This window comes from Gymnoscopelus braueri (assembly GCF_963280865.1).
Source record: "Gymnoscopelus braueri genome assembly, chromosome: 8".
Classification (NCBI taxonomy): Eukaryota; Metazoa; Chordata; class Actinopteri; order Myctophiformes; family Myctophidae; genus Gymnoscopelus; species Gymnoscopelus braueri.
The window spans coordinates 7939520-7953721 of NC_137609.1; the positions used below are offsets into that span (position 1 = coordinate 7939520).

Here is a 14202-nt window from a genome sequence, read left to right on the forward strand (position 1 = left end):
TCTGCTTGTCTACAATGAATGACCCTCTGGCCGGTGTGTAGTGTACGACCCAGGCTTGAGTTATGCTTCTGCTGTGTGTCCCCCACCCCCCCTCCCACCACCTCCCCAGCAGGTACCGACTTGCAGTCACAATCTCTATTTTCAAGGGACAGTGCCCTCAATACCCTCATACCTGTCTAACTACTAAGGCTGGTAACTTTCCTCAGAAATGATATTCGAATATTGGTCTTAAAAATTGGCAGATATTTGAATATATTCGAATACTATTATTATTATTATTTAAAAAAATATATATATACATTTATATTATATATATATATATATTATTATTATTTTTATTTTCATTTTTATTTTTAATGTTTATTTGACAGGGACAATACAAAAAACAATGTATCAAGTGCTCGGATACAACAATACATAGTTTTTTGTATCGTTCCCGTCAAATAAAAAAAAAAAATTACTTTTTCTTTTTTGAATATTAATTTTCATATTTGAATATACATATTTCCCCATATTCAAGGAATATTCGAAATTCGAATATTACTTTACCAGCCCTACTAACTACTTCTCCAAAGTGAGTGACACCCACAGACACAACACAAGAGGGAGCGACCATGATCTGATACCACCCACATTTAGAACAAACATGGGAAAATTCTCATTCTACTACTCTGCCATCAAAATGTGGAACGCCCTGACACCATCCATTAAAGCAGGGTCTTCAACAGGGGGTCCGGGACCCCTATAGGGGTCTTCAGAGTTACTACAGGGGGGGCCTCCAAATCTTTGTGTGATAGGATTTTATTTTTTTACATTAACCACTTGAACCCTATAGCATCCCTATTCTGAGGAGAACTTCAGCCAAAAATAGCAGATCTACAAGCGAGGCGTTGTGAGCTTGTAAATCGGATTTTTTTTGGCAAAAGGGGTATTGTGTAGAAAAAAAGAGCAGACTAAGTAAAGACAAAAAGTTTAATCTGCAACACAATTTTACACAATATGTAGAGGGGGTCCCTGCTTCATCTCGCTCTCAGCTAGGGGGTCCTTGGGCTGAAAAATTTTGAAGACCCCTGCATTAAAGGATGTGTATCACTGCTTTCTTTCAAAATTGGCCTGCAAAAAAAACATCAGGAGACCACAAGGGGAGGTCAATGTAAATTCCCATCGAAAGGAGGTGTCATTCACTGCTGCTGTTTTGCATTTGTTGATGACATGCATGTATTGTGTACATTTTTATGCTATGTTGATGAATTGAATACATAGGACCACAATGTAAACAAGCCCCCAGGACTTTTTTGTGTTATCCTTTTAGCCTTAATGTCTGACTGAACCTCGTGCTGTTCACATTTCTGACAATAAAGTATTCAATCAATCAATCAAACTGGTAGACTAGAGGATCTATTCACCTGTTTCCTAGTGTGTTTTCCACTTCCTGTCGATTTGATCCAATGAAATCCAATGAAACTGGTCAGATGACCAATGATATCCAATGAAATCGACAGGAAGTGGAAAACACACAGCCTAGGAAACAGGTGAATAGTGCACATGCATAGGCTACATAGAACACCAACACACCGGCATCTCAATAGGATTTTTGAGATAACAATGCTGTTTTTGCCCTTTGCGCTTTTTGCACGCCTCTCCAAAGTCCTATAGATAAGCCGGTGGGATAAAAATGCACTTAAAAAGGCATCGTGATGGTCTCTTTCTTCTACACATCTACAAAGTGAATGTTGAGGGGAGGAATTCATTCTACTATTATGCCGCCAAAATGTGGAATTCCCTCCCACCAGCCATCAAAATGTGTGACCCCCTACAGTCCTTCAAAACCTCCATAAAAAAGGAGCACCAGTGTGCAATTTGCTACTGGACCTAGACAAGTCTTCTAGCTTGCCAAAATAAATGACCCCCCACCGTTTTTCTGTAAATACACTTTCACTGCTCCTAGTATTGATGATTTCTCGTTTAGTATTGAATGTCTTTATTATATGTCTTGATGAATTGAATACACAGGACCACAATGGAAACAAGCCCTCAGGGCTTTTTGTGTTATCCTTTTACCATTATCGTATAACAGTACCTCTGTTCTTTTTGCAAACTGTTAATAAAGTATTCAATCAAAAAAAGAGGCTATTCCTTCAGTTTCAGTAGGTCTTTTGGGGCTCCGTTATTGACATGAATGACTAAGCCCTTTTTGACAAGAAATGCAAACTTTATGACAGCGCCCCCCCCCTGAGGTCTTGGGCCCAGTATGCGGTAACCCACCCCGGTCTCTGATGAATCTGTGGCCAGTGTGTACGACTAGCCTGAGTTACACTAGCCGCGTTGTGATCTACAAGCTCACGCCGTATAAATCAGGCCCACTCTTTCTGTTCCTCGCCCTGACGCTATGCTCATCCAGCCAATCGCCCCAACTCTACCCCCCCCCCCCCCTACTCGGTCCAACCCCCAGGCCTCCCTCCCAGTGCCGCCGCCGTTACGCTCCTCTTGTCACAAGACCCAGATTTGCACAAACCATTCATTGTGTCCGCCAGTACCCCCTTTAAAAAGGCTCTTTAAAGGATCTGAGCTAAGGTAAAGTGGAGGAGAAAGGAGAAGAATGGCCTGGCCTTGTTCTGCTGTGTTGTCTTTTCTCCTCTGCTCGTGTTGAGCTGAGGCACAAACTTTCCCTTCCCCTTCATTCTAGAGCATTGTGTTCCTAACGACTGTTACTTCCTACGCCAACGATGACCGACTCTTTCACGTTCTCCCGGCCGCACTCCCTCTCTCTCTCATGCCCAACTACACACAAGCATAGTCTCCCCCCCCCCCTCTCTCTCTCTCTCTCTCTCTCTCTCTCTCTCTCTCTCTTATGCCCAATCACACACACACAATCGTATAGATTCTCTCTTCCTCTCTCTCCCTCTCTCTCATGCCCGACTACACACACTATCATAGTCTCTCTCTCGGCCTCTCTCTCATGCCCGACCACACACATTTCCCTTACAGTCTCTCTCCCTCTCTCTCTCTCTCTTTTTCTGTCTTTGTGCCACTTTGTCCTACCTCACTCGTCTTCTCTGCCTGTCCCAACTTCGCTCCTGCAACCCCCCACCACACACACACACACCTCCATCTCTCCCCCTCTCTCTCTCTCTCTCTCAAGTGGTATTTTGTCCTCTTCCAGTTAATGGGCTATCTAATATAAAGCTGAACACAGTGCTGCCGTGGCTGGCCGAGGAAGAGTGCCGAGCAAAAGGAAAAGTGACAGCAGAAACAAAGCGGAAACCAGGCAAAGCACATTCCGTGTGATGCACACACACTCCTCACTCAGTGCATCCCTGTGTGTCTCTCACACACGCACACGCACACACACGCACGCACACCAACACCTACGTATGGATGCAGCAGCACATTAGCTGCATAGCTGTGGGCTGCTACGTAGCGTTGATGCTAGGCCAACTGTTTGTCATAACTAAAAGATGTAATTAATTTACCTGATCATCAATTACATGCCCACTTAGCGGTTGCTTACCAACCACATTAACCTTGGTGTCGCTATTTTGGGCATGTCGTTATGGGCACAAATTCTCCACAACAGCCTAGGCCAGTGGTTCTCAACCGGTGGTCCAGGGACCACCAGTGGTCCTTGGGGGGTTACCAGGGGGTCCCCATTAGTTAACATCTCGTCACAATCATTTTAACCACTTAGCTTTGGCCATTCAAAAATAGCAGATCTACAAGCTCATAGCGTGGCACCAGGTGCCGCGCTATGAGCTTGTAGATCTGCTATTTTTGAAAAATCTTGAAAATGTGTGCATATCTTTTAAAAAGAAGATTTTCAAAGCAAACATTTTTAACTCAAATCTTTGCTTCTGGGGGTCCCTGGCACAAAAGAAATTCAAATGGGGGTCCGCGGCCAAATGTTTATCAATTTAGGGGTCCTTGGTATGAAAAAGGTTGAAAACCACTGGCCTAGGCTTATAGATACATAGATAGATATATAGATAGATCATTTTATTTTCGTGTCCAGCACAAAGTGCCCAACCCTCAAGGGTTTATAAGACACAATTGTGCGCTTAAGTTTAAAGTATATTCACATAATACATTCAATTACATCTCCGAATTATACACTGTCACTGTGTAATTGTACAGACAGTTATTTATACAGTTAATTATAAGTGTTCTGAGTGTTCCGTCTTCTCTCCCAAGCTTGACAAATAGAATCTGCCACAACAAAAGCTCCTTTAACAAAACATATCTCAAGTTTTTCAGAATCATCTAGCTCAAGGAAGTCACCACAAATAGAAGACATCTTACTAACAAAGACCTCTCTTAAATCATCATATTTAGGGCAATAAAACAAACAAAAAGTGAACCTCGTTTTCAACATCACCAAGGCCACAAAACAAACAGTATCTCTCTTCCTCTGGAGTGGCATTAAACCTACCAGTCTCCAGAGCTAATGGTAATGTTCCTGACTGTATTTGTGCACAGAGAGATCGTTGTCTTTTTCTTAAATTATACTTCATATATATATATATATATATATATATATATATATATATATATATATATATATATATATATATATATATATATATATATATATATATATATATATATATATATATATATATATATATACATATATATATATATACATATATATATATATATATATATATATATATATATATACACATACATATATATATATATATACACATACATATATATATATATATATATATATATATATATATATATATATATATATATATATATATATATATATATATATATATCGTTGCTGTCTTTGCAATGAATAAGTAAAAAGATTAAAGTGTGTATCCATATATGTGTGTGTGCATACATTCATATGCACATGTGGAGAAATATGTTTATGGATGTGTATTTGAATGCATATATTATATGTATGAAGCAATCACTTAATATATGTAGAAATATGTGTTATTGGGATGTATATTTATACAAATAATAAATACAAATGTAACCTAACAATTGGATGGGAAAAAAATTTATACAAATAAAATAAAATAAGTTAATAAAAATTGTAATGTTAATTCTAAATAGTGATGGTAAAAATGCTACTAGTGATAGAAGATAGTTATAAAAACATTAGTAAAAGGTATATACAAATTGTTTACGTCTGAAAAACGAATGCAAACCGAAATGTTGTTTCTTTTTGTTTAGTCTGTTCTGAAATGTAATATTTGAAGCTTTGTGTTAGTTAATTTTCTTTTGTTTGCCCTTAGGTTCACTCTATGCTACTATGATCATTTATTTTAAAATGGCAATAAGGTGTGCAAAATAAGCTTCGGCTTCAGCCCATACCTTTTCGGCCAAATAGTCATCTCGTTGACTAAGTTGTACAATTCAGCTGTTGTTTTTAAAAAAATCATGACCGAAATAAAAAATCAACTAACCAACTGTCTGACTGGCAGAAACCTCTCATCTCCACATTTTAACTTTTTTTTATAAATGAACTCCTTACTTGATCATACTACAGTGGTTATTTTAGTCACAAATAAGCATCATAGCAGATCCACAAGCTGAAACGCGGCACATTTTGAGCTTGGATCTGCTACTTTTGCTATCGTCTTATTTGAATCCTGAAAAGTGACAGTTATGGACACCCGACAAGAGACGATATGCTTAATTTATTCGCATCGCACGTGGATAAATTAAACATATATGGTGTATGGTGTGTGCGCAGCGGAAATAGCCGAGCTCACAACACGCCGTGCTGCGACGTGTTGTGAGCTTGTAGATCAGCTCGTAGAGCTTGTAGATCAATTAAATGGCCACTGGGACGTTTGCTTGTTAACCTCATTGACCCCGGTGTCCCTATAATGGGCATGTTGTTGCGTCGTAAGCCGGTGTTGCTCTGCAAAAATAGCTGTTCTAAAGCTCACAGCGCTTTGCGAGACCGCGCGTTGTGAGCTTGTAGATCGGCTATTTTTAATCGTATGACAATATCCGGTTTAACTGGTTAACTACAAATGAGCCAAGATGACCAACTATCAACTATATACTGATTATTTACTTATTGATTATTCTACCAATCACTACCGAACGACTAGTTTCACTATTTAAAAAAAGAATATATATATATATATAAAGACTTTTCCCCTATGATGACATCAGAAAACATATTTGAAGACTTTTCCCCTGTGATGAAAACAGAAAACATATATATTTGAAGACTTTTCCCCTATGATGAAATAGCAGATCTACAAGCTCCAAACGAGGCATGCAGCCGGGTGTCCCAAACTACATCATCAAACATTAAAATGTGTTTAACCACTTTAACCCTGTTTTATACTTATTATGGCTAAAATTATTCTAGAAAATCTACATACATTGTGAATACTTTTGATGAAAAGAAAATACAAATCTTCTCTTAAATGGGGATCCACAAAACCTGTTCAGATGGGGGTCCGAGGCCCAATACAGTACATAATATGAATTTGCCGGTTTTTGACATGAAAACGGTAGGTAAAGCCTTTCATTGTCTTTCTGATCACATGTAGTGTACTAGAGTCTGTCTGACAAGCATATCCATGTGATGCGAGGGTGGCATTCATCCTTTGCCTTATGATACTGTATAATAATACCGTAATTTTCGCACTATAAGCCGCACCTGACTATAAGCCGCAGCAGCTAAATTGAATGTTTGGAACATATATAAGCCGCACTGGACTATAAGCCGCGGGTGTAAAATCCATAGATTTAGGAGGTCCCCTAGTGGCCGTTAGCTGTAAAAATCCATAGATAAGCCGCACCGTTATATAAGCCGCAGGGTCGAAAAATGGGGAAAAAGTCGCGGCTTATAGTCCGAAATTTACGGTAGTATAAAATCAAGACACCACTTCATGCTGGCCTGAGTATTTATTGTTACGAGTGCAGCATGTACTTGTAACAATGTCTATTCTCTGTCTACTGGCTCTTTTCGGCTACAAGAACTAAGTGAACCGTATCGTGCCGACCGTGAAACGTATTTTACAGGTTCTGGATTTGTTTCCATACCCTATGGCTCCGTTTCAGATACGGTTCTTCTAAGGACCTCATTTGGGCCCTGCTCAAGAGGTAGTACTAAACCTGAGATCAAGTCAGGCGGCAAACATTCGGTATTTAAATTGAAGCCATATAGGAAGTGACAGTTCATATGAATGGTCGCTAGTTTCACCATTTCCCCCCTGCTGGCTGCAGAAGAAGCGAATGTTTTTTTTGGCAGGACTTTACACTTGATTTTATTACCTTAATAAACATTGTAATAAATACTTTATGCTTTTAGTCGCTAGTTTAAAGTCTTCTTTCAATTACCATGATATGCGTAAATTAAGGTCCCATGATTTTTTTTTTATTAACTCATTGACTGCCAGAAATAAAACATTGTTTGCTACGCCAGTGCCAGCGACAATCAGCATTTTCCTTACCTTTCAACCAGTCACAGAATATTGATCTCCAGTATGATCGAGCCCCCGATCGTAGATAAACACAGAGGGTTTCACCGTGCTTCCGCGAAAGAAAAAAAATGTCATTGCAACCCCCCGTTCGCTTGTTATAGGCCATGGAATATACCATGTCTCGTCAAAAAATGCAGGGCAAAAAAAGGAAAGCAAGATACAGCCGTTTACCCAAATATGCTAACCAGGAAGTGAATGGAAGAGGAAATCTTGGGATCACGCGGTCTCCTGGATCTGTGTGTCTGAGCATGAAATGGTCACTCATGTACAGTCTATGGTTCTAGCATACAAGTCATAACTTATTAGGGCTGGTAAATTAATATTCGAATTTCTAATATTCCTCGAATATGGGGGAAATATGTATCTTCGAATATTTCATGTTTATTTGACAGGAACAATACAACAAACAAAGTATTATTGGATCGAAGCACTTGATACATTGTTTTTTGTATTGTCCCTGTCAATTTTTGTTTATTTTTTTTATTTTTTATAATAATAATAATATTCGACTATATTCGAATATCTGCCAATTTTTAAGACCAATATTCGAATATAATTTCTGAGGAAAGTTACCAGCCCTATAACTTACTAACTATTTTTTTAAATCTTCTGTCACCATATTACAACCTGGCTTCTAGTGAGAATGCCTAGCCAAAACAGGAAAGGCAGGTTGACGGCAAGCATTCGGCAAAAATGGGCGCACTCACACGACGCATTATGTTGTGAGGTTGTAGATCGGCTATTTTCTGCAAAGAGATTTGTGGTAGAGGGGATTTATTTCATTTATTGTGTTGAGTTACTTTTTTCATTTGTCTTACGTCTTACGTACTGTCCCCTGCTGATGCTTTGGAATTTTGTTGTGCGTACTTGTTATACATGATGACAATACAGAATAATTGGGGTGGGGGGCTATATAGAGCCCTGGGTGAGTAGGGTTCAAGTGGTTAGAAGTGCAATAATGAATGTACTTCTGCAATAATAAACTGTATAATAAAGTGTGTCCGTTTGCCTCGACACCCTGATTGATCCGGAAATTCGTGAAATGTTCAATTCCTGTCCCGTTGTCTACCGCGTTCAGAGGGAAATTAATTAGGCCTCGGAGGAGGAAGTGATAAGACGGCACAGGTGGACGGCGCTAGATGAGAGGGCTCCAGCTATTTGCACTTTGAGGGGCTTATACTATGCTAAGAGAAGGCCAGGGCCACCGGCATAAGCACGGCATTACCTGTGGGGCGTTGATATGATACATCTGAGAACAATGCACTGCACTTTTCATCACGGTCAGAGTTGACTTATGAAAGGCTATAATTCCGATTTGGCTGCATTTGTGCCGGTATTATTATTATTATTATCAGTCCAACAAAAGGCTTTTAGATATTGCAGCAGGGGAAAACCCAGATGATTCCAAAGCCTCATTTGCAGTGTGGCGGCCCCGTGAAAAAAAAATTCAAAAACAAAACGGTCCTAACTAGATATGATAATACAACATACGTATGCGATCTAGACCAGGGGTCTTCAACGTTTTTCAGGCCAGGGACCCCTTAGCTGACAGAAAGATGAAGCAGGGACTCCCCACTATATATTGTACTGAGACTTGTTTGACATACATTATCTTTTCTCTTCATATTTTGGATTCATGTTAATGTGTATTTTCAGACAGTTAACCTTTTAAACCCTCAATATTTAGTCAATTTTGGCTCTGTACTTGGTCTGCTCTTTTGCTTTCTACACCAACTCTCCGAAAATAGCCGATCTACAAGCTCACAACGCCTCACAGCGTTTTTGGCTATGTGCCTATCTCACAAAGATTTGTCGGACCCCCTGTTGTTACTCTGAGGACCCCCTACGAGTCCCAGACCCCCTGTTGAAGACCCCTGATCTAGACTAATAAGACACATGACATTTAAAAAAGGTACAAATGTCTCAAGGGTTCAACACAATGGATAGACGCCATTTTCGTAAACAAGTATGGGTTGCATTAACCTGACATTTATAGATATGCTATTTTTGTACATTTTTTTAAGTTATCGCCTATAATGACTTGGCCAATATAGCGCTGCCAGGTTGAAAGTGGTCAAGACGGGAAACATGGTTACAAAGTTTATTCACAGGACATGAATCTTGTCAAAGAGAGTCCCTTTTCCATGAGTAATCTAATTTCATAGCAGACTGTCAGGCCTGATATGGATATATTGCAGGGGACAAGACTAGTCCTTGTTATGGGCAGAAATCAGGGCAGTGCGTGCATAAGCCCAGGCCAAGGCTGTGAATCTAGAATGGCACAAAGTCCCTGTAAAAGTCTAGCTATTCTTCAAACTAGGGCAAGGTCATGCCTTTAAATTAAAGCATGAAGCCGAGTGTCTGCCAGTTACCACAATGAACAGAGACATCACAAATAGACACTTCAGTCACTTCAGTCATTTGCAGGGACGTGCTGGCCACTGGGAAATTCGGGAAAATTCCAGAACGGCCGCGCCATTTACGGGCCGCCAGACGGCCGGTGGGCCACCCAAAAAAAAAAAAAAAAAAAAAGTTTTTTCTTTTTATAAAAAGTTTTTTTTGCTCCCGTTTTAGGATTATTACGGTAATTTCCAGGTCGCGCGGCCCAATTATTAGTTACATTACTGTTGGGCTGGGACGTTTATCAGCAGTGGCGCAATTTACCCCCCCACCCCCCGTTGACAAAACAAAACGGTGGGCCGGTTCGGAAAATCCCAGAGCTGAATTTTGGTCCCAGCACGCCCCTGGTCATTTGGAACGGCACACATTAGTAAAATACAAAGTTTTAACTGAACTCTCGCAGGTACATTTGTACACTTTCGGGGGGTGAAAGAAACCGATTTCGTTGTGTACAGCGAGCAACGCCATTGGGGGCTTAAGACGACGTACGTGTTGAATGAAATGTTTCAAAGCATGGCCGGGGGGTCGTGACGAATAAACAATATGAAAGAGGTTAAGAAACACTCGCCCGCGAATATATTCATAATTCATATAGTTGATGCCTCATTCCTACAGGTTGATGCCTTCATTTTGATTCAGAACAAGGTCGATTCTTTTCATTGAGCTTCCGCACCACAAATAATGTTGCTTTATCGCCTCGTAGTATTTGCGCTCTGTGTGAATGTATTCAATACCTTGTGATTATTTAAAAAAAATAACAACTTTTTTTTACCACCCCAGCATCTGCATTCTGGGGAAAGCTTTGGCAGAAAATAATACATCTAAAAGCTTACAACACGGCGCGTTGCAAAGCTTGTAGATCGGCTAGTTTCAGCGGAAGATATTTCATGTAGAGCTAAAACAGAAAATACACTAGTATAGAGCCCTGAGGGACTCCGGTCAACCATGTATAGGGTTTAAAGTGGTTAATCAATTAGAAGATAAGCTTTGGCACACTGGGAGCACCACAGAGAGTGGAAGGCGATGCTGTGTCCGCTCTGTAGTTTTCTTTTTGCTAGTGTTTTTTTAGTCTCTTTCTTTCACCCGCTATCTCTTTTTGATTACTTGACCTTTTTCTATCCGGAAATTTCATTCCCCTCCTGCTGCTCTACTCTCTTACCTCCATCTTCTCACAAAAACTACAAAATGCATGGAGCGTGCAGAAAAATAAAAGGAATTTCACCCACTTCTTTACACATTGGACCGGCTCAGTTGTGATTAGATTGTCCACCCTGAGAGTGACCAAAGACTCTAAAATGGGACCCAATGCCTCCCTGCTTGGCACTCAGCATTAAGGATTGTACTGGGGCAAGTCCCTAGCGTACTGGACATTCTAGCGTAATGTCCAGGGGATGTACTTGTATATCAAGCCACCTCATGCTACACAAACAGGCGATATAGGGCCCCTGCCCTATGGGCTACATGGCTCGGCAAGGCTTACTCCCTCATTATCTTTACACATTTAAACCAGCGATGTGACAACAAAGCCGATTCTGATTGCATAGTGATAGTATTGTTTAGATGCATGAGCTACCGAAGCTAATCTAAATTGCACAGCGGTACTGCACCCTGCCAGCAAGTAGAGCCTGTTCCAACAGCCCTGGCATAGCTGCAGGTACGGATCATAACCTACTAGGAGGGCCTAATGCTCAATGTTATTTCACCAACCACTGATTTTTCAGCCCCCTACACAAACAAGGTGTGTGAGGTGGGGGGGCAATGACCCTGAAGTTCTTAAGACAAGCTATAATGTCAGGACGGCCTAACGCGTACTAATGAAGTGTCATCCCTTCACGAGGCCAGGCGGAAATTGCGTTAGTTGACATCGCCTGGACTGTCTGTGACAACAACTGAAGGACCCAGTGGCCATGGACCCAAACACGTAAATAACCGGTTCTCAATGCAAGGTCTGGGCACCCCCCCCCCCCCTTGAGGGGTCCCCAATCCCCATGCAGCTAAGTGATTGATAGAACCGAATGGACTCGTATGGGTCTGTAACTCGCATTGTACAATTGAACCCAAATGAACCGTACCTGGCAGGGTACATTTGGTATCAGAGTTCAATCAACAATGTGGATTTTACAGTGTAGACTGGGATCCCGGAGATAAAACCTTGTGTCAAATGGGGATCCGTGGGCCTAATACGTCTAACACTGGCGGTCCTTGAAAGGGAAAAGTTTGAGGCGTAAATCACAGACACAAACAAACAAGCTAAGCTTGCAAACTTTGCGGCAGGGCAGGCAGGCAGTGGGGCTGACATGAATTTTGGGGAGGTATGGCACAGCCTGCCTGCCTGCCTGACTGGCTGGGCCTGACATTATATCCGACAAGCCCGAGAGGCGTCTGTCATTCAGCATCTGTAAGAAATGCATTTTCCGTTGGATGAGCATTAGGGAATTAATAGGAGCGTGATTAAGGCCAAAGTGTGATCACCATGAATGTGGTTGAGAGCGAGAGAGAGAGAGAGAGGGAGAGCGTGGTAGAGAGAGGTGCAGAGTCTACTCTCTGCAGTCGTCACAGTGTGAGAGGGCTGCAGAGTACAGACTCTGAAGGCGGATTAACAGGACGGACCAGGGTACAAAATGAGCATTGAAAACAGTGACCCCCCCATGTGTGTGTGCGTGCATGCATGCTGCGTGCCTGTGTGCATGTGAGCGTGTCATCATCATACCACCAGCAACCCGGCCACCACCGCGACACAAACAAGAACAACACATTCACGACTACACACACACACACACACACACGATTAGGCTGCCTGCAAGGCTGCAACGCAAAGCCCCCCCCCCCCGGTATTATAGGTGTTATTCATTTATTGGGGGGAGGGGGGGTTGCACGCACGGAACGACGTTTATTACGATGTTAATTCTCACACACACACTGCTGATGGCCTGATACTAGGCAGGCAGATCGGACTGCCTGCACAGTGCACTAGCAAACACACACACACACACACACACACACACACACACACACACACACACACAAAAGCCCCCCTCTAAAAATGAAGAGCATTCAGGTCGCGACAGACCGACGGTGCAGCGTCGCTAGCCGATAATAAACAGAAGGCGAACAACGCATAGCATCGCTTGTATGGTAGAGACAGAGATCTGTTCTCTTCTCGTCGGAGAGCGACGCCGGCGGCGGGTCGCACGACCGACCGACGGAGAATGGAAACGAGGCATTTAAACACACACACACACACGCGTATATTATGGATGCTGCAGCTCATATTTAAAAAATATATATATATACGCTATCTGTGTTGTCCCTAATAATGACGATACGAGTCATTAATGTTGATACAAATGTTATTAATATTACAGATATAGGACCGGCTCCAGCCCACAACACAGCATTATCATCAGCATACCGGCTAATGGGGGTTTAGCTAATATCATTCATAGCCTGTCCCACTGTTTCCAGCCGTTATTCCCACCATAATGACGCGGTGATAATAAAACAACGGAGGTGTTTCTCTCTTCATAGTCTCTTACCTCTCGCTGACCAGCACCACGTCGGAATCGGTCCATTGGGTGAAGATGGACGGGAGGATCCTCCGAAACAAGAAGAACAGACCGGGGAAAACTACGACGCCGCAAGCCAGAACTTGCAACATCCTGGCCGCTGTGTGTGTAGTGTCGTTGTGTGTCCGTCGGCCCGGTGGTTTCTATATGATATATTAATATATATACACACTCCTCTGTCTCTGTGGTGGGCCAGGGGATGGAAACACCAACGACGCCACGTTAAATCATCGCTTCATGTTCGCTGTGTTGTGTGGTGGTGGTGTGTGTGTATGTGGATTCACCGCCGTGCCGTGCGTGCTGCTGCCTGAATGAACGGCTATGTGTGTGTGTGTGTGTGTGTGTAGTGGTGGTGGTGGTGCTGCTGCTGCTGCTTACTGGACGCTTTTAACGCTCCTCACGCCACAGAGCCAGTCAGTCACCCAGTTAAAGCTTGCCTCAGCAGCGCCTCAGCAGCGCCACGGACGGAACCTGAATGATGGGGGAGCCGCTGGACGAGCCGCTCCTTTTGAACGAGTTTTTTTATGATTCTATTCGAATGGATACATGTCATAGAGCACCGAAGTCTGACGTAATTTACGCATCCTACCTGGGTCGCGTTTTTTTCTCCCCCATTCTGAATTCCCATAGACTTGTTTAATATCCGTGTCAAATAAGAAATGCGTTCCAAAAATACTAATAGACAAATGATCCCGGCGGTTTGATTCATATGGATATGAAGCATCAACTGACTGAATGTTGCCGCTGCCAAATTAGTTACATTTTCA

At 42.0% G+C, this 14202-nt stretch overlaps 1 protein-coding gene across 1 annotated transcript in view; it reads right to left on the reverse strand.

The window, feature by feature from the left end:
* Positions 1 to 13679, reverse strand: part of tlcd3a (TLC domain containing 3A) — a gene marked incomplete at its 3' end in the record, with an annotated part of 54692 nt that extends 41013 nt beyond the window's left edge. The window contains exon 1 of the mRNA XM_080435928.1: positions 13406 to 13679. Within this exon, the coding sequence (XP_080292054.1) occupies positions 13406 to 13527 (122 nt within the window). The 5' untranslated portion in view covers positions 13528 to 13679. The remainder of the gene's footprint in view (positions 1 to 13405) is intronic.
* Between the last annotated feature and the right edge of the window lie 523 nt (positions 13680 to 14202).